At 41.5% G+C, this 23,567-nt stretch overlaps 2 protein-coding genes across 4 annotated transcripts in view; one reads left to right on the top strand and one right to left on the bottom strand.

Annotated features, from left to right (window-relative positions):
- The window catches only part of LOC129213269 (uncharacterized), a 106,454-nt gene extending 101,831 nt beyond the window's left edge, over positions 1 to 4,623 (top strand). For both annotated transcript variants that reach the window (XM_054843009.1, XM_054843010.1), the window contains 3 exons: positions 605 to 724; positions 1,173 to 1,312; positions 4,324 to 4,623. In XM_054843009.1, the coding sequence (XP_054698984.1) occupies positions 605 to 724; positions 1,173 to 1,312; positions 4,324 to 4,339 (276 nt within the window). In that variant the 3' untranslated portion in view covers positions 4,340 to 4,623. The remainder of the gene's footprint in view (positions 1 to 604; positions 725 to 1,172; positions 1,313 to 4,323) is intronic.
- On the bottom strand, positions 387 to 11,984 carry RMI2 (RecQ mediated genome instability 2). 2 transcript variants are annotated; one of them, XR_008579406.1, is made up of 3 exons: positions 11,652 to 11,984; positions 9,817 to 10,496; positions 387 to 831 (listed from the first exon to the last, which is right to left on the bottom strand). XR_008579406.1 is itself a non-coding variant. In XM_054843048.1 (2 exons), the coding sequence occupies exons 1-2, from the start codon at positions 11,920 to 11,922 to the stop codon at positions 10,348 to 10,350; spliced, it is 420 nt and encodes a 139-aa protein (XP_054699023.1). In that variant the 5' UTR covers positions 11,923 to 11,984; the 3' UTR covers positions 387 to 10,347. The 2 variants fall into 2 exon arrangements, 1 of the variants encoding a protein (XP_054699023.1); XM_054843048.1 differs by having other exon boundaries at positions 387 to 10,496.
- Between the last annotated feature and the right edge of the window lie 11,583 nt (positions 11,985 to 23,567).

Raw genomic sequence — 23,567 nt, 5'->3', positions numbered from 1 at the left:
CAAATGCTGCTCAGTACTAGCTCTGTTCCTATTTGGTACCATCAGCTTTTGACTGGTGTGCTAAGAGACCTTACCTGAACCATGTACAACATATCCATTCACATCTTACTGTCCAAAAATGCTGGTAATTGCAGGGACCTCCAGTTGGGTTATATGGGTTTTTTAAAGCTGCCCTGTTGTTTATTACCTATGAATAACACAGCAATGATATGAAGATTTTTTTTTTCTCCAACAAAAAGATCTGCTAAAAGCACAACTCTGATCTGTCATATAAAAGTTAAGACAACTAGCCAACTACTTACTATGTCAGCAGCCATCCCCCCCAAAATCCTTCATGAATAACAAAATCAATGGAAAAAAGGAAACAGTGTCTGTAATCTGTAATATTTGTGAGACATACATTTTTGTTTATGAAGCATACAAGGTACTTATCAATACTAACGAACAATAAATGTTAATCGGAGCAGTGTACTGACTGAGCTGCCTGTATCATCCATCAAACCATCTCACACTGGAAATCTGAAGAATTCACGCTACACTGATGTTTAAAAAAAAAAAAAAAACCAAATGAAAATCCCCAACTTGATAAATTTTGTTTTCCCAGGTGAACGAGTGCAGTCTCATACAGAAGAAAGCGAAGCCATGTCCAATTACAGCCAAGCAAAAAGTCTGTAAAGTGTTTTTTGAAGACTCACATTCACTTCTCAGGAACTGCTTCAGAGTTGTAAGTATGACTGCAGCCCCAGAGGACTAGCTGAATGCCCAAGTGTCATACTTCAAAGGAGTCCGCACAGCTGTTGCAAGGATACAGACGTTTACTTGTGGAAAACACTAGAAGGAATTAGAACAAGGATCCGGACCAAAAGAAGAAAAAAAAAAAGGTGTTAAAGCACCATAAATATAAATTAAGGTCCTTGACATCCACAAAATAGTAGCGTGACTTTGCACCACTCTATCATACAGGTCTAGAATTTGGAAATACAAAGAAACCCCTCAGTATTAGGAGGGGAATAAAGGTTGGTGAATGTGCCTAACGAGGGTGGGCTGGAGACACAAATCAAATTTCCCTTTCAGCTCACCTGCAGCTGTACTGCCAGATTGCTTGGCTCCACAAGAGGTGTATGCTGGCACCCTGCACACCTCTCCTCTAAATAATCCCCTTCCTGTTGCAGGTGGACCCTGAACCGTTCTACAGCATGTGTACGTACGACACCTGCGACTCCCCTGAGTTGAAGGCTGCCTGCAGTTTAGCAGCAGCTTTTGTTCATTTGTGCAACCGAAATTTTGTCCCTGTGGAAATTCCTCCTCAGTGGTAAGTTTTGTTTCTTTTCACCCTGAATATTCTGACTGCATTAGTCCAGTACTTACGTGTCTGTTAGGCAAGAGCACATGAGAACATAAAACTGACTGCGGGCATGAGCAACAATGATCCTATTCCTGGCGTGATTCTTCTTGCTCGTCTCTCTCTCCCCTTCTGCTGGTCACTCAGCAGCACACCACAGCCCGCTCAGTCACAGTCCCGACTGCCTTATTGCCTCTGAACTCGCTCTGCAGGTGGCAGAAGGATACTGCAGAATGGGGTGTGAGTGGCCCTAGCAGTTCCACTTCACAGATACTAATCTAGTTTCAGGTTTTTTTGTGTCTGAATAATGCATTTGGATTCATATTACCAGTAATACGTACTATATAGATACGCTCAACATAGTGACCTATTTTTGTACTTTTCAGTCTCTTTTAATGAAATCTATCTTCTTTAGACTTAACCTAGAATTTCAGGATTATCAATATTTGTGTTTTAATGCAGCTGCCAACTGGATAGCTGTCTTCTGGGAATCTGTTTAAAAATGCAAAGAAAGCTGAAAAGCCTGAAGAGAGCAGTAGTGCCTTGAAATTTTTGGCATTATAATCCTCACCCCTTTCTGTTGTTATTGTGCAAATTAGTTACGGATCCTCACATTTTTTGGTGAAAGTGCACGCACTGCTGCATTGCACACTGCTGCACAAACCAGACTGGGACTCTACACTAGTTTCAGGACTAGTCTTTTTTTATTAGGACTCTCTTTAAAAGAGACTGGAGTCATCTGGTCTGCTGACTGTATCTGTATTACTTGGGAAGTGCAGAATTATAAGGAAAGATGACTTCTTGTGAAAAGAAAAAGAACAACTGTGTAAGTCCCACAGCTCAAAAATACTTCTTAGTAATAAAATACTTGTTAGTAATAAGATTTAGTCCCCTCCTATTTTCTTCAGAGCTAGTGCACTATTATATATATACACAGTGGAACCGTGCAGTTGCCATTTCCAGTATGCGTTACCTTGCTCCCACCCAACTTGGCTGTAGTTCAACACACGTATCCAAAGAACAAGCGGCTGGCTGTGCTGGAGAATGGCAGTGATCTCAAACACCTCACCAGTTAGGAGATAGCAGCTGTGTATTTGGCAGTTTCTGTATTATGTATAGTCACTAATTTGCACTATACATCTTTTCTACAGGTTTTTAATTAAACTGTTTCCACTGGATATTCTGTGTACAGTACCTTTTTTCAACTATGATATTGACTACAAATCGCTATGTAAATAATGATATATAAACAATGATAACTTGTACCACTGGAGTAACATTGTTGACTATTCACCTATTGCTGTCTTAAGAGAAATGACCAAGAACATCCCCAAAACTTATTTTATTCATCTACATTATCTTATTCCTTAGTTTAGACATAAAAAGGACAGAGCCTTCTCTGAAATTTGCTATTTGATTGTATCTTTTCATTGAATGAGAACATGAAAGGAAACACGCATACAAATGATTGCCATGCTAATTACTGATACACTTGCCCAAATAACAACTGGAGATGTAATTACATTTTTACAAGACTGCAATGAAAACAGTTACTCTGAGTAAATGATGGAATCATGTGGAAGAGCCAATTATGCTTTTGCTTGGAATGAAGCACTTGAGTTTACACTCCTAACTTTATATGCTCCATGTTTGCTAAGGCTTGATAATGAGAAAACAGGGTAGGGTTTTGAATATATGCAATGAAATGAAATTAACTTGCATTTGTAAATTTATTATCACCACCAAAGGGTGATTTGGTGACTACATAGTTGTGGTATGCTTAAAAAAAATATTTACAAGTATTTGCTGAATTCTCACCCACTAAGGAAGGGAATAACTATCTTTGTGATGATTGTGCTAGCCATAAAATTAAAAACCTCAAAAAACCACATGCACTATGTATGTACAGCACATACGCACACTGCCATACTCAGTAATAATGCCACCTGTCATTATCTGCCAGTGAGTAAGCAGTAGATGGCTATGAAATTTCTGGGTGGTATCTTATAGGCAGTAAGGGGTTTTAACGTCAATAGTTTATATAAAGTCTTCAACATCTGAACATGAAATATAGACACACATTTTATTAAATCTGAGATGGCTTGGTAGCCAAAAGATTGAAGTCAGCCAGTGCTGCTAGTTTACATTGTCCCATTTCTAAGGAAAGGGATTGGAATTACAGTGGATCACAAGCTCAGTTAACAATAACATGCTGTAAAAGCATGCTATTAAACAAGCAAAATATACTGGGGATGTACACATGAATAAACATATTTAAGACAAGAAATAATTCTTCTCTGTTCAGCTTATTTTATGTATCTGTTTTTGGACACCATGCTCTAGTCAAGTTGTGAACCAGCTGAGAAAAGTCCAGAGGTCTCTTGGGGGGGAGCAGGGAATTGAAGGGCTGAGGACAGACATGGGTTAAGTCTTTAAATGTGTAAACACACTGAAAAGAAGGAAGTGTAACAGACCAAAGTGCAGTGAGGGAGAATTAGCTTTGATATTGTGAAAGAGTTTGTAATGGCCAGACTAGTCACGCATCATAGCTGATAGCCATCTAAGGTCATGAGAACAAAAGAGAAAATTTCAGTCAGCAATAGCTACCTTCACACTACTTTACTTTCTAGAAACTCATTCTTGTCAAGGACCTTCCGCTGGATAGTCGAACTAGCCATATCCCATAAGCTTTTGTAATAATGCTGCTGCTCTCCTCCTTCATGAGAATTTACCATCAGACACGAAGAACGTTACATCTTTTCTTCAAGGTAGCATATCTAAGAGAAAACTGTATCTGAAATGCTAGAATACTTTTCCCCACAGCTTTTTGATAATGTCAGAAATATTTGATGTTATTTTTCCCTTCATAGATTTTTTGTAATTGAGCATAACAACAACTCTTACTACATGTCACTTGTTCCTTTCTATCCTATAAGTTCTTACTACCCACTTACCTGGATTTAATCTCTTCTTCATTTCAGCTTGAGCCAGTTCTGAATGGCAGATACCAGCCCTGAAGATGGAAGAACCCTTTCAGCACCCAAAATAAAACAGCTATTTTAGGTAGACAAGCTAGAATCAATACTAAGGAGAACAGTAAAAGCGTGAATGAATTAGTGTTAGGACTATGAATATATAGTAGAAAGGGAAAGCTTTTCACCCAGAAACAGCTGAGGGCAAAAGGAATGGTTTCAGTACCATGACAAGAAACTATAATCAACCAGAAGAAACTGGACAGAAGAGTATCGGTTACTTTAATTAAAAAAAAAAACAAAAACAAACCCAACACCTCCTCTCCCATGCAGTTGCCTCTTCACAAGCCCAGAACCACAGCTTGGATACATTTAAGAGCTGATGAAAGGTCTTTTCCAGCACAGATTGGTACAAGTGGGCTACTCTGTGAAAGCAGCTTATCGGCTTTGAACCTGTGCAGAGGCTGACTCCTTTCTTCTCCAGGACTGAAACTCAGCTGTTCAGTAAATTCTGCAGAAAGTGACCTTTTTCCAGGGAAGTGCCCCAACACGTGAGAGGGCCAAGATACAATGAGACGGTTAAATAATTGAAAGTATTGAATAAATTTCTTATTTTTATGCTGGTTGATTTTTTTTTCCCCTCATTAAAGTATAATTGTTAAACAAGAAACAGCCTTCTTGGCATCTGTTCACCAGTTTCACATTCTGCCTTGGTGTCTTTAGCACCCCCACCACAGAATCAGTTTACGTGTCAGGAAGAGGTGACTGACACCTGTCCTACCCATAAAGTAGTCTGCGGGTGTTAGAGATACTGTTGTGTCAGTGTCTCAGCTGTTAGATTACCTTCTATATTGTAAGCCTATTGACTAAAAAAAAAAAAAAAAAAAAAAAAGCATTACATTCCTCCACGCAGCAGCAGGAATGCAATTATTCCTTAGTAAACAGTAACACTGCAAAGCCCTTCAGCTGTCTTTGCATAATATGCAAACATTGAAATAATGGTGTTCTGAACTATGAAATAATGTTAACAAACATTTGACTGCCTTAGTTTTATGCTGGAGTACATTTTTACCTATTATTCATAAGAATAAAGGGAACTGGCTGGGTTTAAACAGCTCCTGTAGCTTACAGAGACAAAAAAAATAGCAGCTGACCTGTTACTTTGTGTATGCTGCTTCAGTCTACTCTTGCTTTATACAAATTCTAAATAAAACATTCTCACACTAGTCAGGAAAATTGTTAGGACTCCCAGAAGTGTGAGGTGCTGCTATACAAAACATGGTAGAAATCAAGTCTTCCTATGTAATAATTTTATAACTTCCTACTTGCAGAGAAGAGGTGTTTCACAATGGAGCCAAAATTGTATGAAACATTTCTGAAAATTAAAGATTTATACCAGTTATTGATTAAAAAAAATGCATAATCTTCTCCCCAGTCACTTAGTGCATGCTACACACGCCAGATGCTGCCTTTGATAAAACAGCTGAGGTGACAGAGGAACAAAGTAAAATGTCAGCGAGGCGAGCAAAAGATTCAGAAGCGCTGCTTTACATTGCAGCTAACTGCAGCAGAGTTAGGGATGTAGACATACAGGAAGAGTTTAACTGTACACTAACTGCAGACAGCAACACCGAGTTGGATGCCAATACTGAGTCTCCCAGAAGCTGCATAAAACATACCACGGGTGATAATCCATTTAACTACCAATAAACGTTTTAAACTACAACCACTGTGAGTAGTACGTTGACAGATGTCTCCCGAGATGTTCCCGCATAATGTGCACAGGTTGCGCCTAGGTATTGGTGAGAGGCCAGAACTCCAACCGTCCCTCCAAACCCCACAGCACCCCTGCAGCTCAGCAGGAGCCTGGGGCGGCGGTTGCTGCACGGCTCAGCGGCCAAGAGGTGGAGCCAGCGCCCAGGCCAACAACTGCAACCCCCTGCTCGGTCCTGCCACAGCAACAACTACTGCGTCTGGCCAGGAACAGAAGGCTGCACAAAGCAACATTTATACAGAACAGGACTGTCGGAATAATGACCGGGGCACGGCGTAGATGAGGAAAAAAAAAAAAAAAAATCCCAACCACACTTCATTTCTTGTTCATAATCTGAGTTCACCATTGACTTACGGCTTTCATGAATAAAGTCAAATCTCTGGTGGTTTGTTTTTTTTTAATTGGCAGCTATGCCTTTCCTATGAGCCAGACAGAGCACTGGTGTTAGTGGAAAGGCAACCTCTTTCTCATGCCTGTTCATAAAGTAGCTAGCAACTAACGTGCAGTAGTTTGTCACAGGTCAAGAGGTTCTTCAAATGAACTTTTCTAAAACCTTTAATGAACCAAGGAAGCCATCCATTCAAATGATTTTTAAGTACATCTTAATCACTGCATGGTAATGGCTCATCTTGGGAATTAATTAAAAAAAATGGAAATAATACATGACCCTCCCTGCCTGACAGAAGCAAGATGTCAGCTACATTGTAAGGCAGCTCATATTAGCAAACAAGTCAAATAGGAAGGTGGCAGAGGATGATGTGGGAAATCATGTTCCAGCTGTCCCAGATGGCTGGACAGAAGTCTCCCTGTCTGCTGCAGGCTGACACACTTGCAGGGAGCGTGCCAAGATGAGATGATGACTCAGCCCAAAAAGCATCCCTCAAGTCAACTTCAGTACGTTTATGATTCCTCATAGATGTGATCCCTCTGGGAAGGATCCCCTTGGCAGGATTTGACCAAATCATTTCTCAGGTTGATAATTCAGTTTCAGTATTTCAAAACCAGCACTTTTCCCTGCACTACCCTGGCTTTATCAGGACTAAACTTGTAGTATACAACTGCTGATAATACTGCACATTTTAGAACACCTTGACTGAAGTAATCTGAAATGTTTATGCTTCAGATGAAGGTAATGCAGTACACAGCTATGCTGTTCCGTGAAAAATGCATAAAATCCATTGAATAGCTCATGGATTTACACATCCACACAATACAAATGGCTCTCTGATCTTGCCTCCTGGCTTGCTAGAGACCAGGAATTCCTGCTCTGTAACTCCTGCAGATCAGAGCACTTCAACACACCCACCCACACCCAGCTGTCCTTGCAGGAGCATGGAGAGCTTAAGTCATTCTTCCAAATGTCAGTATTTTTAGTGTTTACAACTCACATCCTTTATAAATCATATACAAAAACTCCACATCTATAAAGTTCACAGACATTTATGCATACCACACAAACTCTTATGCCCCAAAACTTAGAGGCAAAATTGAGGTTTTGAGGATCTGTCACAGGCTGAGAGTCTGAAACAGACAGAACCTCCTGTTTCTGCCAGGTGAGCTCCCCAGATACTGGTATGTGCTGAGATAAATCCTGGTTTGTTCCAGTTATGACAGAGCTAACGCAGAGGGCACAGAAGCCTTTCTGCAATCTATAGCCATTCTCCTGCCCTCTTCACAGTCCAAATAAATACCAAGTACTTCTAGAACAAGATCCCAGCTTTGACCTCCTCCTCCACAAGACAGGGCTAGAAAAGCCCCTGACCCTGTAACTTCTCAGTTACATGCTGTACAACAGAAACAGCAATCACAGACAAACCCACATTCCACTGTAGAACTTGAGACACAAGTTAAGATGTGGAAAAAAGAGAATTCCCACTACTCAGTAGAGCCTTACGGTGCCAAACTGCTGGCAGAGCTGTCCTGAGCTGCACAGGAGTTAGTCTGCCTCTCTCTCCTGGGAAACCCAGAGACGAGGCACTTCAGCTGGACCCTCAAACCTAGGTGGTACAGAAGCCACCAACAGCCATAAGCAGCATCAGCCATTCGTTAGGTAAATGTACAGCTAAACTCCAAGTCAAAGCAATCAAAGTCATTTGTTTAAAAGTTTGACATTCAACTTTGCTAAGAGCATCTTTTGCTTTTAGTTCCTAGGAAAGCACTTTTTAATGTGAACTGTCATAAAAGCATCCAGTCTGTCTTAGCTTTAAAACACTTAAAAGTTACTGGTTTACTAAGGTAATTGCAGGCCTTTCTGAAGCACTGCTTCAGCAGCAGATCTCCTTCCAATCAACTGCCAAGCATTATTTATAGCTTGTACTGATCAAATATATGAAACTTGCTAGAGGATTGGTACCACAGTTTATGTCTGGGTTTTTAGTGAGATCAAGTGTACAGTCCAGAGCCAGACAGATATTGAAACACCCTAAATCAAGCAATGAAGAGATCTAGATCTTATGCTTGGAATAGACTCTTACCTAGTGAGCAAAGAAACCCCAGATGCTTTGACTCATGAGCCTCTGGATGGGAGAGGGTGGCAAAAAATGCAACTTTTCAAATGTATTCAGTGAATATGGCTCACTTCCAGATGGATTAGCAGTAGTTCCACTCCTCATAGCCACTACATTGTGCACCTACCAACTACGTATGACAGGGGCTACGAGACATACTTAATTCTGCCATAAATTTACTGATGCTAGCAAGGATGCAGCAGACCTTTTAGCTCTTTATTTCCTGGGGTTTACTGCCTAGTTAGCATGGCAAGGTGAACTTATGTAGAATAAGCTTCAGGTTCGTGACATAAGCATTCAGATGGAAAAGTATCTATTGCCAGATAAAAACAGTTGCTAGCCAATATGCTGACCATGTGGATCATCTCAAAGGCTACAGCATCCCAAAAGTGGGTTTTTTTCCCAGCATTAAATACAATAAATAAACCCAGACTGCCAAAATTCTGTGTGTTTTGGCATTTCATCAGTGATCATCAACACTGGCATGCTTATCTCAGAGCACAGGACTGCCATTATAAAACTGCCTCTGATGTGGTCTGGTTTGGAATACTAAACTCAAGGCTGTAATTCCACTCTGCAATCCAGCCCTTCATCAGTAAAGATCTCTTCAAAGATCTACTTAAAAGACAGTATTTACTTTCCATATGCTTTGAAAACATAATCTCACAATTTTGAAGTTTAGTTACCACCACTTGATTCTTGTCTTAAATTGTACAGAGTAGAATCAGAGAATATCCTCCCTTCCTATACGCATTCCTAATTAACATAATTGAATTGCTGGACAATATAGTCCCAAACTACAAAGCCATACCACATGGATAATGCAATGCTTTCTTTAGGACTCAAATTCTCTTTAGACAAGAGTGGAAATAGACCTTTTTAAAGGTTTTCTGATTTGATTTCATAGTTTGGGTTTTTTTCCACAGGAAGAAGAAAGATAAAAATAAAATATACTTAAGAATGACTTAACTAAAAATAGCATACATTGGAACAAGAGAGGTAACCGTCAAAGAGAAAAATGCACTTAGGCACAGCAAGCTTGTTTCATGAGGTGGTAAAAGTATTTGCAATTTGAACCTGGAGAACCTATTCCAAGGAATCCTGCATGACATCTTTTCAGTTAATTTCACTTCACTGGAACACGCAGTTATTACTGTACCACTTTCAGTATTTCAGAAACACAGAAACCAGACAAGTATTTAAATACAAGACTCTGCTTACAGTTAGAAGGAGACATCTGTCTTACAAGTAGAGTTTACTGACATGGTTATTACTGAAAAAGAAAACACAGGTGAAGATGTTATTTCCAACCACAATCTACATGGACTGAAACACATTTTCCCTTCATTCCACATATCAAGTGGTAACCCTGGTAACAAAAGTTCTGTGCAGCTCCTGCTGCCAAGAATACACTATAGGAATGACTGACTAAACACATTCCTAGAAACAGCAACTAACATATCTGGAAGTATGTAGTATTCCTGATAACATACACGTTACTCAGAAAGCATCAAATAAGTGTTTCTCAAATCTGCTGTCATAAAAAGAGATTAACATTGTGATTATTATAAGATATGCACACATCCCTCCACCTGACTCTGAGCCCGGTTTCTCTCTTGGGCTTACTCCAAGAGTAGCTGGTATTTGTTTGAAACCACAAATATACAGAACGGCCCAGTGTTCTGCACCAAAAAAAAAAATGGGGCGGGGGGGAAGTACATTTCCAGTTATTTCAGGCAGAAGAAAAAGTATCTAGGGGATGACTCTGTGCAAATCCTCCACTTCAAGGCTCCACATACTCTTATTCACAGGGTTTTCAGAAAGATCTGTCATCTTTATTGCTCGGAGAACAGGCTCAGGACTGCAGGACCGCACGACACCCATCACCATTACATACTTCCCTAAAAAAACCAACAAAAACAAGCAAGCATGAAATTTAATTAACTTTTGTATTTTCATTTTATTTTTAATTCAGAAAACAAAATATTTAAAACCAAGTAGTTAACCAGTTTGAATTAAAACTGCCCACACGTGCAAGAAAACTCAAGGAACTAAGATTGCTTAGCACTAAATTTCAGGAAAAGGCTTCATTATTTGTACAACTTTTTTACAGCACACTTTACTATATTTTTCAAATACAGTGAGAGTCAAAACCAGCATGCTAGTCCTCTGTCGTGCAAATGGAGGGAGGACAATTCAGAAGACTGAAAATTAAGCAGTGTGGCTATTTTGTACCACAAATCCTGTGATGCTGCAGTCCAGCACTTCTCCAGTTGAATTAACAGTACTGGTGAAAGGAAGGAAAAGAAAAATCTCCATCCTTGTTCTTAGACTCACAACTCTCCTCTGCAGCACCCCAGTTTGATCAAACATTTCCTGTAACTGTAGAGAACTGAAAACAAGCCCTATCCTTACTGGAACTCACATGGGAAGGCAGCATAAGTCTTCATACTGACAGCCACAACCACACTCCTCTGCTGCAGCACATGCTGCTCCTTCAGCGGCTGCTGCAACAGCACAGCTTTTTCAGGCTGCCTCTGCTATTAATGATGGTGCATGTGAAAGCATGCCCTCCGTGCAGCTGCGCAAGCTCAGCGTGCCCCCCAGACACATATTTGACACACAGGCAAGAACCATTCTTAGTACCCTTTGCAGCCAGTGGGCATGCAGGCCTGCAAGTCTCCTGCCTTCAAATACCGGGAGTATCCTGCATCCCTGTGCAGGAAGCACCTTTACATTAGTGGCCGTGAGGCGCCTCGTGTACACGCACCCAGGAGAGCCGCACGCGATGGCTCTCGGCCGCCCGCACCCAGGGCGTACGTGGGAGGGTGTCGGGGCACCCACCGGCCCCGGGCACCGCCGCAAGGGCTGCGCGCCCCACGCCTGTGTACCTGCCCCGCTCAGGGCGTGACACCTCCCACAGGCTCCTCCAGCCTGAGGTGGGGTACCCGACGGGCGCCATGAGGAAGTCTGCTGAATTACTTTAAAAGAAATACGGGGAGCGAAAGAGCCCTACAATACCCAGTGCCCGCCCCCCCGCCGGCGGCGGCCGGTACCTGCGCTGAGGCAGGGCCGCCCTTTGGGCACCTCCTCCACCCCCAGCACGGTGAAGGGCCCGCTGCCGTCCTGCAGCCGGGCCGAGCCGCCCCGCGCGCCGCCGCGCTCCACCTCCAGCACGGTGCCCTGCATCCAGACGGCCCGCAGGCGCAGCGGCGCCCGACCCGCCTCCTCCCGGCCCAGCTGCCACGTCCCGCCGGCGCCCCGCACCGCCTCCCGCAGCTGGGCGGCCAGCACTTTCACCGGCGGCCCCGGCCCGTCCCCAGCCATGCCGTCGCGCCGGGAGAGGGGCCCGAGGCTGGTGAAGGGAGGCCCGTGCCCGCAGCGCGTCAGCCGCTGAGGGAGGGGAAAGGCGGGAAGCAGCGCGCGGTCTGCCCCGCCCCAGACGCTAGCGGCGCCTCAACGGCCGCCACGCGCTCGGCGGGCCCGGCGCCAGGACCCGAGGGGAGCGCTGGGGGAGGCACCGCCCGAGAGGGGCCGGGGGGAGGCGGGGACCCGCCCCAGAGCCCGGCCGCGGGGCCATCGCGGGCGGGCGGCCGGCTGGCGGCGTTCCTTTACAATAAAGCCGGGGAGTAGCAGTCCGCTTGCTTGTGCCCCGCGCCGCTGTGTTTTGCTTTCACATAAAGAGAACGCGGCGTTCGCTGTAACTCTGCCGAGTTTCTGCCGCGCCACCACCAAACCGCTCATCTGACCGGGGCCGAGGGAAGCACAAACACCCTGTTCTCCAGAACTAGACACGCCGCCTGACGCAACCAGCACGTCTGCCGTCGAGTTTTCTGCGTTAAAACCAAAAATTACTCACATGGATAACAAAGTCCTTGGCATAGGTGTGCTATTTTTGAAGGCAATTGCAAACGAGCACTTACTCCCAGGTGGTTTATCTGGTCCCAACAAGCCACCTGCGCACAGCTGCAATTTGTAACTTGCTGAAAATAAGTGTGCAATTCACCAGGCAGCTCTGGGCCAGCACCCCCCCCCCCCCCCCCTTCCAACGGTGATGATTTATTAACAGCCTCTCCAGAGTTTTAGCCCAGCTGGTTCTCATTTCACCTGAATTGAATTCACGGTTGACTCCTTTATGTGCAAAAGCTAGTGAAAAATCTGATTCAAGGGTTTGGTTGGAGCAGAAAATACTTCTTGCTGTGTCTCAAGTTCACCTGAGTAAAGTGACCCTGCAGTCCGGACTCTGCTCTTTGCCCCCACCCCAAGGTTATGCTATATGCAAGTCTTAAGACTTGCCCGCACTTCGTCCCAGGCTGTTGGAGCCATCCTAGATATTTCTCCAAGCTATTTCTTTATACTTAGCAAGAAATGATCATTTAATGTTTACTGTTTAGTTGATGAAGATCCTCTGGTTCTGTGAGGAAAAAAGAAAATGCACATGCTGATTTTCCCAGGGATGCTTTCAGGATATCTTTTTATTGTATATACTTAGGTGGAAATCTGGAGCACAATGCACTGAAACTATAGGCAGCTTTAAGCTGGGAGACTTGGTAATTCCAAGGCCTTTAAGAATTTATTTGCTGTCTGCTTATATTACAGACAGGCTAATTCGCTTTGCTGCAATCTGAAATCCTTGAAATGTTGTGGTTTCCTTTGGGTGGGTGACTTCACATTTCATTTAGAAAATAAGCCAAGAAATATGCTAATGGCAAAACAAGAGAATGGAACAAAGAAGAAGAAAATCAGGAAAACCAAGGGGATGGATTCCTCAATTTCACAAGTTCTGTGTTACCTACAAAATTGCAAAATGGGTAAAATTACATAGAGAACTGACTCCCCTGCAATCATTCTTCTTTAAAGCAGATTTTGTTCTCCATTAAAATAGCCAGTTACTTTATTTTAAAAACCCAGTTTTGTTTTGAGTAGCAAAATACATCAAAAGACCTTTTTTTCTACTCACCCATCATGTTATGAATTATTTATTCAGCGTATGTTTTTTCCAGAGATATTTTCTGTTTAGAGACATTCTGTAAATGGGACTTTATTCCTTTTATAGTGTAAGGAAGCAGTTAACTTTGTTTCCATTTACAGTAAGAATAAAAGATAATATTAGTAATAACAATAAAAACACTGACATCTAAGCACAATACAAAATCATGTAATCTGGCAATCAAATCATATGGCTTACAGGAATGGAAAGACATTAGGTGGTTACTGTATATGAATGCAAAATCTGAGTGAGGCTCACAGGAGAAGAATATTTGTAATTTATGTCCCTAAGCTGTAGTCACTTGACAACATCAATATTTAGTTTCACATAAAAAAAATTAATTGTGCCAAATATTGATAAAGGTATTGTATTCCTATTTGTTATTGTATGGGTCTAATGCTTATTAAGCCATTAAATCTACAGATGAAGGCAAGACCCCTATAAGAGTGTAATCTGCAGGAGAGACTGAAAGGTCGCTTTTAAAAGATTTTCCTTGAAGAAACTGTGTTATGAGAAGAAGGGCAGAAGCACTGTTGATCTGCACCAAGAAATGGATTTGTATTCCTAAACCAGAAAATCCTTATCTTCCAGTGAAAAGCAAAGTTATACTGAACTATCTGCAATGGTCTTTTCCAAGAACTGGCTCAGCTCAGCGTGGAGACATGTTCTGCAGCTGCAGGAAACATGTCTGATGCCTCAACAGACTGTATTCCGGAGATGATCCCACAGCAATCATCCTCTGATTTAAAGGTAGCAGAGAAAGCTCAGCACATGGTTAGAAAAGGCAATGAGTTGGTGGCCGGCAGGCTGTAAATTATAGTGGATTAAACTTGAGAACATTTTCTGAGAGCATGTTGGGTGAGACAGAGTTTTGGGTTGCCTGGATTAAAAAGAAGGAATCAATCATCTTCTGCCGGCTACTACAATATGCGCCTTTCTTCAAAGCAGTCTTCAAGGACATTACTCCTCACACGGACATGCATGTGAGATGCTGGCACAGTATGGGTAAAAAAAGGTCAGACTACACATAGATAACATAGCCCAGAGCGTTACTCTGGCATTGTTTTGTTGGTACGGTGTCAAGAGAACTTAGAAAAGAATTTGACCCTAGATCTCCATGAAAACAGATTTCCAAAGAAGCAGCAATTTAAAATTTTCTGTCCAGCTCATACCTTTTTACACTCTTACTGCCAGTACTGCTTAAAATGGAAGCAATTCTCTGCTCTCCTCTCTAATTTTGGTAAAAGGCTGGTATTACACAATCAGAAAAATCCTCCTTTGCCTTGGCCAGAAATTCTGGTATTTTACAGTCTTTCACCCTACCCAAGAGTTTTAAAAAAGATCTCTGTCCCAGTCCATTAGTTAATGTATACAGAAAAGTTTCTTCAGTTTTATTTCTCAGTTTCTCTTTCCTAGTACTGAGAAGTCACTAAGTAGAGTTCAAAAAAAAGTTTTGATTTTTTTTTTTTTAAATTTGGAACCCAAGTAATCAAAAATTTTTTTTTCATATATATTTTAGTATTTTTTAAATATTTGTTTTCAAAATATGGTTACCTGGAAGCTCCACAGATGAATGGAAGAAAAGTCATGAAGCATGGAGCTGATGGATCATAGTGGTAATGTCAGAATGGCCCACAAATACCCATAAAACAGGTATGACAGAAAAACTTGTCTGCGGCAGCCCAGAAGCTCAGAGGATTTGAGGATTTGAGCATGATGGGGACAGGCCCACAGCAGCCTTCCACCTCTGTTCTGCAACCTGCTTGCAGGTGCCGCTCTGTGTTAGCGTCTCTTGCAGATGCTGGCTGCCCACAATCACAGAGTAAACTGCAAAGTGATATGATTGTGTCTTTTATATCCTATTTCAGTAAAAGGAAGCAGCATATGAGAACTAGGCATGACAGAAGCAACATAAGAAAACAATACTTAGTAAAAATGCATTACTCCATAAGTGAGAAGAGGGATCTGAGACAGTCTTCCTTTCCCAGGTATTCATATGAAACTTCACTGAAGGACAACTTTCGCCACAGACAAGAACTGTCAAGTTTTGCCTTTAAGAGATCCATCCTAGTTCATGCTTATTTTCCTGTACTGCACACATAACTATATGAAACAATCACAAGAATATAAAATTAAATTGTTTCCTGATGTTTGTTTCGTACTGCATAAAATATGCCATGCAGACATGCTGATGTGCTGGATGAAGTCTGGAAAAACATCCTCATCCTTCAGTGGTATTTTTTTAGGCTACCTCCTCATCACTGGATTTAATTAGTTATTTAAAATTAATGACTCAATGGGTTGGAATTAATGGGTTGAAAATCAGTCATACTTGCATCCCTAACTTGAACTTCTGCTGCTTGTAATTTATGCTTTGGGACTGATCAGTCTGGCATATGGATGCTAAATTATGTCCAACTAGCAATTTCAAAAGACCTGGAGCCAGGCAAGTCATCTGCTGAAACAGGAAAATTCCAGGTCCAACTTGCCCAAGTTTTAGTTAGCAGGTAGCTCTGAATAAGTGACATTTTAGAAGTGACTTGGCAGGTAAATGTGAGCGACAGACATCATAATACTACTACTAACACCAACACCAAGGGTCTGGGCCTCTCACATAGTGTTATCAAAACAGCAGGAGAGTCACTCTAAGATAAGATGAACTATTGTGGCAAATGCTATCAAGTAAAGCATTGGCAAGGCACCCTCTCACACTCTTTTTTTTCTTGAGAACCAGATGCTGTACATTACATGTTAGCATATGCTTAGTGGAATCAGTACAGGATTATGGCAAGAGTCCTCCTGCAGCTGCCAGGAGCTGACAGCTGCACCCAGCGTGTGGCAGAGGAAAAACAGCATCTGGCTCAGGCACCTCCTCAGAGAGGGTAGAAACCTCAGCTTGTACAGCCAGCCTTAACATGAGAAATTATTTCATTGCTCTTACTGTCACGCAAACTTAACCAGTTCCTGTCACACACCAGACATCCCTCCTGATGGTACCCTACAGCCTATGAAAACAGTGTGATGCTTTCCAGCTTAGCTGACTCATTTCATTTACAAAGAATACTTAGAGGAAATGCTTAGAGAGCTCCAGTTGCATTCTGCAGAAGTGGGTGTCATATGTTTATTCCTTTCCATGCTATAAATATGCTGGTATGTAACTGAAATAAATGAGCGTTCTATGGAATAGGACTATGACATGATGAAAGAAGAAAAAAACAACAATTAATCATAGTCTTTACCAGTATTGCTTGCTGCTCTGGAAATAGTCTGTAAAGCTGGCTTCCAGATGAGCTTATTCAAACTCATGCACCAAGAAAAAAAGAACTCTTTTTAAACAGGAAATATGAATGGCATCCAAAGCGTTAGATCTTCATCCTGACTGAAGTGAAGCCAGTAGCTAGGAGACTTCAGTCGTTCAGTCTTTCTGACTTCATTTCACTTCATAAAAGAATTGAATGTTTATGAGAAGCCTAACAGGAGTGGAGAGCCCCTATAACCAGTGTAGGGGAATACAGACCACGGTGTCCTCCCTTGACAGCTGCTGGCTTTGCATAAATATACTCTGATTAGCATTGTCAGCATCCAGTTCATCCAGTGGAGTGAGAGTAGAATAATTTTCCTAAGGAAAACTAAACAGAAGAGTGGCATTTTATTTTCTAAAACTTAAAATCTGAGATGTCAAATATTAGAAATATACACAGAGGCCAGTAAGGCTGAGAAGTTAGAGCTGTTGCAGAGCATACATTGGCAGGGTTCTCCAATATTCAAGGCCTGTTCAAAGATTCATGAAATAAATTTCTGGTGCTTAGTAGGGAGAGGCTTTTACTAACAGTCAAATTTTCAAGCAGGCAAGATCTTTCTTAGGTCCAATCAAAGAGACAATCTCTCCCTACAAGCCTTACCTTGTTTAAGCAGAAAACAACACAGCTGCACCACCACCAATCAAGGTAATTTGAAATTAATAACATGTTAGAACAGGATTAAAAGGAGTTCAGAGTTTTAATACGACTCAGGAATTTTATACCAATCGTACACTCGGCACACACCTGCATTCATTCAGGAAAAAACTTGTGGAAGTTTAAGATGAACATCAAGCTACTTGAAGAGGAAAGTTTGAGGTGACCCTCCAAGAGTTCATAGGGAGCCAGAGAAGAAAAAGCCCACATCTCTGTTGCTGTGGGAGGGAGTATTTTGCAGAGTCTTCAGGAGACAGACATTTGACAGCAGGTTTAGTGGCAGCCGCAGGTCACACAGCCAAGCAGACCAGTCAGCTGTTTTCGAGTCACTGAAAATTTGTGTGAAAAGTGAAAACTCCTCACTATTCTTACGCTTTAGCCAATGTTTTTTACTTGATGTGGTGACTGTCCTTAACTAACTAAATTTTGCACTGAGATCAGAGAATCTCCATGTAAAATGGCTGCATTTATTTTCTATGAAGCTGTGACTAAAGCTTTGCCCATGTGATTGCCCGGGGATGCTAGACAAAAAAAGGGATCGTGCACTGGACACCGGGCACTAGCAGCACTGGCATCCTCTTTCGAAAAGGCTTGTAAGCAACTGGTCTCCTGACTCACCTGGTGCTGACAGTAATACTGGGACGAAGAGCAGAAAGGGCCTTGAATGGGAAGAATGCTGATAAGCAGTGAGCGGGAAGATGCTGGTATTGGTACTTCAGAAAGCAAAAGCTAAAGTCATAGCTGAAGGAACAGCTGGCCTTGTGTTTCTCTGCAGCGGGGAAGCAGAGCATGAATTCAGAACCAACAGCTGAATGACTGAAAAAGCAAAAATAATATAAAGAGGAAATCAACAGCAGTGAAACTTTTGTTTAAAGTCAATAACTTACATGTTTTTATGTACTTAGATGGACTGGAGCCTGAATAAGCTTGATTTTTCAATTTCTTACATTATGGTGTGCATTTGGTAAAGCACGGTTCAAAAATGGAAGTAGTTACAAGCCCAGACTTAGATGCCATACCACCTACAAGTAGCAGCTCACTCCCGCAACTACTAGCATGAATGAATGGATGTTGGCATATACGATAGTGTTAATTTTTGATGAAAGGCACAGGAGCGTATGGGCTATACAAAGCCTATTTATCTCTCAATAGGTCTAAGAGTAGATATAAAATGGTAAGTAAAATCGCAGAATTCTTCCTAAATCAGGACATTCAATGTATAATTACTGAAATATGTTTTCACATTCTTAGGCTTCTTTAATCTATTAAAAAAATCAAAAGATGCAAGACTACGTGAGCCAACTGGGAGACATCTCATCAGATCAGCTTAGAAAGACCTCTACGACTCATACAGAAATGTCACATTTCAAAATATAATTTGACATTAAAATGTCACAAACTGCCTCCACCTCTTGATTTAAGTGATTTTAATTACAGGTCCTAGTTTGTAGTCTGTACAGCACCTCAAAACACTATATTGAAACTCTCTAATTAAGACCCACTGCTTTCCACTAAGCCCAGAATATGCAGGATCAAATACGAATCTGATGGCATGAAGGTCAGACTTCTGTTGCTGACATTTGAAGTCCTGAACAACCATCACTGACAACTGATCCATGAGTACCTCATGGGACTCAGTTTCTGTTAAGGTAAATATATCTACTGGTGCTAAAAGACTTTCATCACCTCATTCCAGTTATGAACTAAACAGGAAAACAAAATGAACCAGAGGAACATACAAAGAAATTGTAAAAAGGACCCACTTCAAGGGAAAATATTAAAATCACTTCTTATGTATGGGTAACCTGACCTTTCTACTGAACTAATGGTTGTGATGAAGGCTGCAGTGAGGCAACTATACAAACATTTATTTTTCTGAATAATTTTAAATAATTATTAATGAATGACATTAAAATATATATTTGACTTTTTGTAGGTGGCTAAAACGTACATAGTTGTGGAACACAATGGTTGTTTGTAAATGTAGCTCTATCTAGGGCAGCCCTCCAAGCTAAACAACAAAACTTGGACCTGAAATTCAAATACAATCAAAAAGCGCCTCTTCAGGGATTCAAAAATATTGAAGCCAAAAACTTAGCAAGCTTTCCGCTTGTCATGAAAAGCAGCAATAAATGATAAATGCAAAACCAGTACGCCTTATTTTCAAAACCTAACAAGCCCACAAAACCAGACTTGCTGTAGTACACTCTATTGCAAAAGCCAACAGTGCTTATTTATTCAGAATAGAAACTGTCAATACTTTAAGAGCCAACTAGGAGACATCAGTTCAGTGTAGATGGTGTCTAAGATTCATGCAAATGTCACATAGCATAAAGTGGCTCTGCAGAGCAGGCATGACAATGTGTGCACATTTTTGCTTGCACCTCTGGCGTTTTGACGTTGCAAACATCAAGCACTTAAATAATTTCAAATTTTGTATAGGAGCATTTGAAGATCTGTAGCTCTGCTACAATTTGAACAGATATGAATTTCAGGGAATAGACACTTCAGAATGGAAAAGGACAGCACACGACCTCAGATTTGCAAAGCAAAGCTTGTCAGAGTACTTGGGCTCGGTTGCCGGTTACAGCTTCATTTACGAGAAACTGTGCAGGGTGAAAGTGAAAGGCACAAACCAGTTTCTTTTTCTTATCTACAGATCTCTCTAGTCTGACTATACATTATCTAGACTCTTTTAAAAGATGATACTGTGATTACTAACAAACAATCCTAACAGATGTGGGTTAGGTATTTTCATTTTCATTGTTTTCATAGTTTTTAAGGCAGATGGAGAATTGAGTAGTTGAACCAACTGTTTGACAGAGACCACTAATTTATTTGCATTTTGGTACCTCTGGCTCTTCCTTTGCTGGGAACTCAGGCGATCCATTTCAGACCACAAGAGCCTCCAGCACTCACCAATGGAGCTAAGGAGGCTGAAGCAGTCAGTATTGTGTTGATGCTGTCATTTGGTGCAATCCATTTTACACTCATTTCTGCCAAATCAAATAGTTGGGTGAACACCTGGGTGATGGCAAAAATATTCTTTAGGCCCCTTTTTTGCCTCCATCCAGGCTGGTTAACAATGGTTAACCATACTGAGGGCAGACATTTTTCTAATGCAACTGAACTGGCCCAAATTACTCCCCAGTTCCATTGCTCTGTCCTGCCTGGTAAAATTGAGCATTCAGGTATATAGGTTAGATTCAGCATATATAATGTGGATAGACTTCATAAAATACTTTGGCTGGCACAGTTAAATTACAGTATATACTGCCTATAAAACCAGCACTGCTTGGTATCAATCTACTGATTGTTGTGACTTGGGCCCTGTTCTGAAAGGTACGCAGTGCCTTCTGAGACGTGCTACACACTTTAATCCTTCTTTGGTATCAGCCCGAGTAATGGTTGTAAGCAACTTGCAAAATCAAGGCTGGGAGGTGCAGTCCTTATTAAGAAAATCTCTAAAGTTCACAGTCACAGGAGTGTTCATTTAAATAGTGCCACATTTTACTCAAAGCTGGCAGTATTCATTGAGTGTCCCTTTTGCTTGTGGCTGCTTTTCCTTCTATTTCTTAGAAATGTCATCGTACTACCCTGGATTCTGGCTGGACATGATCGGCTGGGGAAACAGAAATTCCAGCCAAAGGAAACAGAATTGAAAGTAATTAGAGAATCTTTTTCATTCATCCTCTGATCTGTAAAAGAGATAGATATGGTTCCTTCTAAAGGCTGCATTTCCTAGCTGTAAAACAATAAAGCTCCCCCCACCAGTACTGCTGCAATCTTCGTCACACAGCTGTGGAGTGTTGCAAGCTGATAACATTTGTAAAGAGTACTTGTAAAGTCATAAAAGAAGCAGTGCCATGAAGTTCTGCTCCTAAACTGTGGGGAAAGTTTAAGTTTCTGTTCTTGAGTTCAAAGCAGTTTGCACGTTTTGCAACGATCTCAAACTGTAGTTTATGGTCTGTAATCTTGCATTAAGCCCCATTAAATTCCTGGTACGTGAGTAGGAAAGGGTGTACGGTTGCTTTGTTGTTTCATCAGTAAAGATACAGACAGATGCTTTAGGAGCAATGCTTTTATCTTTCCTGGTAGCCATTTCTCATGCAGGCACATACTGAAGAACAAGTTTCTATCATGGCTTTCATTTTGCTCGTTTTCATTCACACTTTTATATTTTCTGTAAATGTCTGAATATCCAGGACCTCAACTTAATAGCTCTAAAGTTGTATCTTTGTGTTGCAACTCTGTATAAACGGGCAGACGGTGCATTTCAGAAGGTAAGAGATGTACAGGCTCTGTGTGAAGAGGCTCTGGAAAGTGGCAAGTTGTATCTTGGGTCAGCCCTTGTCCTCCATCCCACTCAGGCAGAAGGGAGCTTCTGCCTTCTGTTCCCAGCTTTTACCAAGTGCTACAGCTTGGTTGGCCACAGCTTGGTCTCTGTGGAAGCAGGTTAGCTCTGATCATAGAAGCACAAGATTCCTGTGAAGGTGGGATGAGACATCTAGATTGCAGACCTGGAAAACTCTGAGGTTTATCTAAGCTTGGCCAAATGCCTTACGAGGAAGGTGTGCTCCCCCGGTTGCAGAGCTAATTACCCACTGCTTGGGACTGAAGTACTTCCTGATTCTTTTTTTTTTTTCCTTCCTCTTTTCTTCCTTCAGTGTGCACAGACCCTGCAATAAAACCTTCTCATTCAGAAGGAAAGGGAACTCTTTATTGTGCTGCAATTATAAAGCAACAGATGATTTAAACCCAGGAGGGAACGCAGCTGCATTTCCGCAGACAGGGAATGTTGCATAGTCACAAAATGTTGCATACATAAAAACTGGGACTACTTACATTTAGCCCTCTGCCTTGTGAGTGAAGAGGTAGGGCATAGATTCCAGACACAGGCTCAGTTTTCTAACTTCCCTGGAACTCAGGGCTATTTAGACTTCTTTCTGGTCCAAACCTGTTGTTAATTTTAGCATTTATTGGCTACTACAGCTAAGACTGAATACTCACTTAACCTCACCAGGACACATGCTGTACTTATATTCTAGGAAACTTTAATTAGTTCACACTTGCATCTGAAATACATGAAAAATATTTTTTTAACATAAAACACAAATTCAGTATGTTTTTCCTTCCCTCAGTTTTGCTACAGTTTAACCTTTATGGGACAATTGTCACTATGTTTTCAAACTGAATGAAATAATAGAGCTTTGAAATAGTTCTCATCCCTTCAGAGACTTCATTAGAGACGTTTTCTTTAAAGGGGTACCATCATCTTTTCAACCTTACCAGTTTTATACAACACTTTACCAGTGAGATCATTTGTAGGAATGTGGGCGTTTCAGGCTTAAATGTGGGAAATTCAGGCTCAAATCCCTTCCTGGCATAGAGGGACTCAAGGACATGCTTGTCAAGCTCATTTTGAAATGATGACCTCACCACAAGCTTATAGAAGGAAACATCCTCTGGTCTTCACGTGAACTTGCTTTAGTTCACAGAAAGGCATTCAAGAGCCATTGACCTACAGAAAGAATGGGACTTGCCTTTAAGTCTGCAGATTGGGGCATTGATTTGAGAGATGTGAGCCACTGAATTCTGGTGCAGCTTCAAATACCACTTCTGTAGCTTATCTAATAACTGCTTAATGTACAGTACGTAACAGCACTCAGAGGAGGCACCAGAATCTAGTGTTTCCCACTCATAGGTGAGTGCTCTAGCTGTTAAGCTGCAAATCTCTCTTTGCTAACAAATACTCCTCCTGCCCTTTCAATAAGAAGAGACCTCTACTTAGTAGTTAGGACACCTTCCAGAAAAGGGACGAACCGAAGTTTGACTGCCCTTTTGCCAAGCAGGGACACATATCTCACTTCTCCACATACTGAAGCGGTCTTCTAAGTACTAATCAGCTGCCCCAGCAGCGCTCTCTTAGCTTGCTCCATTTTTAAAAGACTGTCATTCTTCAAAGACCTATTTTTGAACAAGCTCAAGAGGGGGAAAAGTTTCAGACATGTAGGCAATAGTTCCCT

Source organism: Grus americana, chromosome 15, assembly GCF_028858705.1.
Source record: "Grus americana isolate bGruAme1 chromosome 15, bGruAme1.mat, whole genome shotgun sequence".
Lineage (NCBI taxonomy): Eukaryota > Metazoa > Chordata > Aves > Gruiformes > Gruidae > Grus > Grus americana.
Note: the sequence above shows the minus strand (reverse complement) of the source record. Positions and strands in the feature narration are given on the sequence as shown.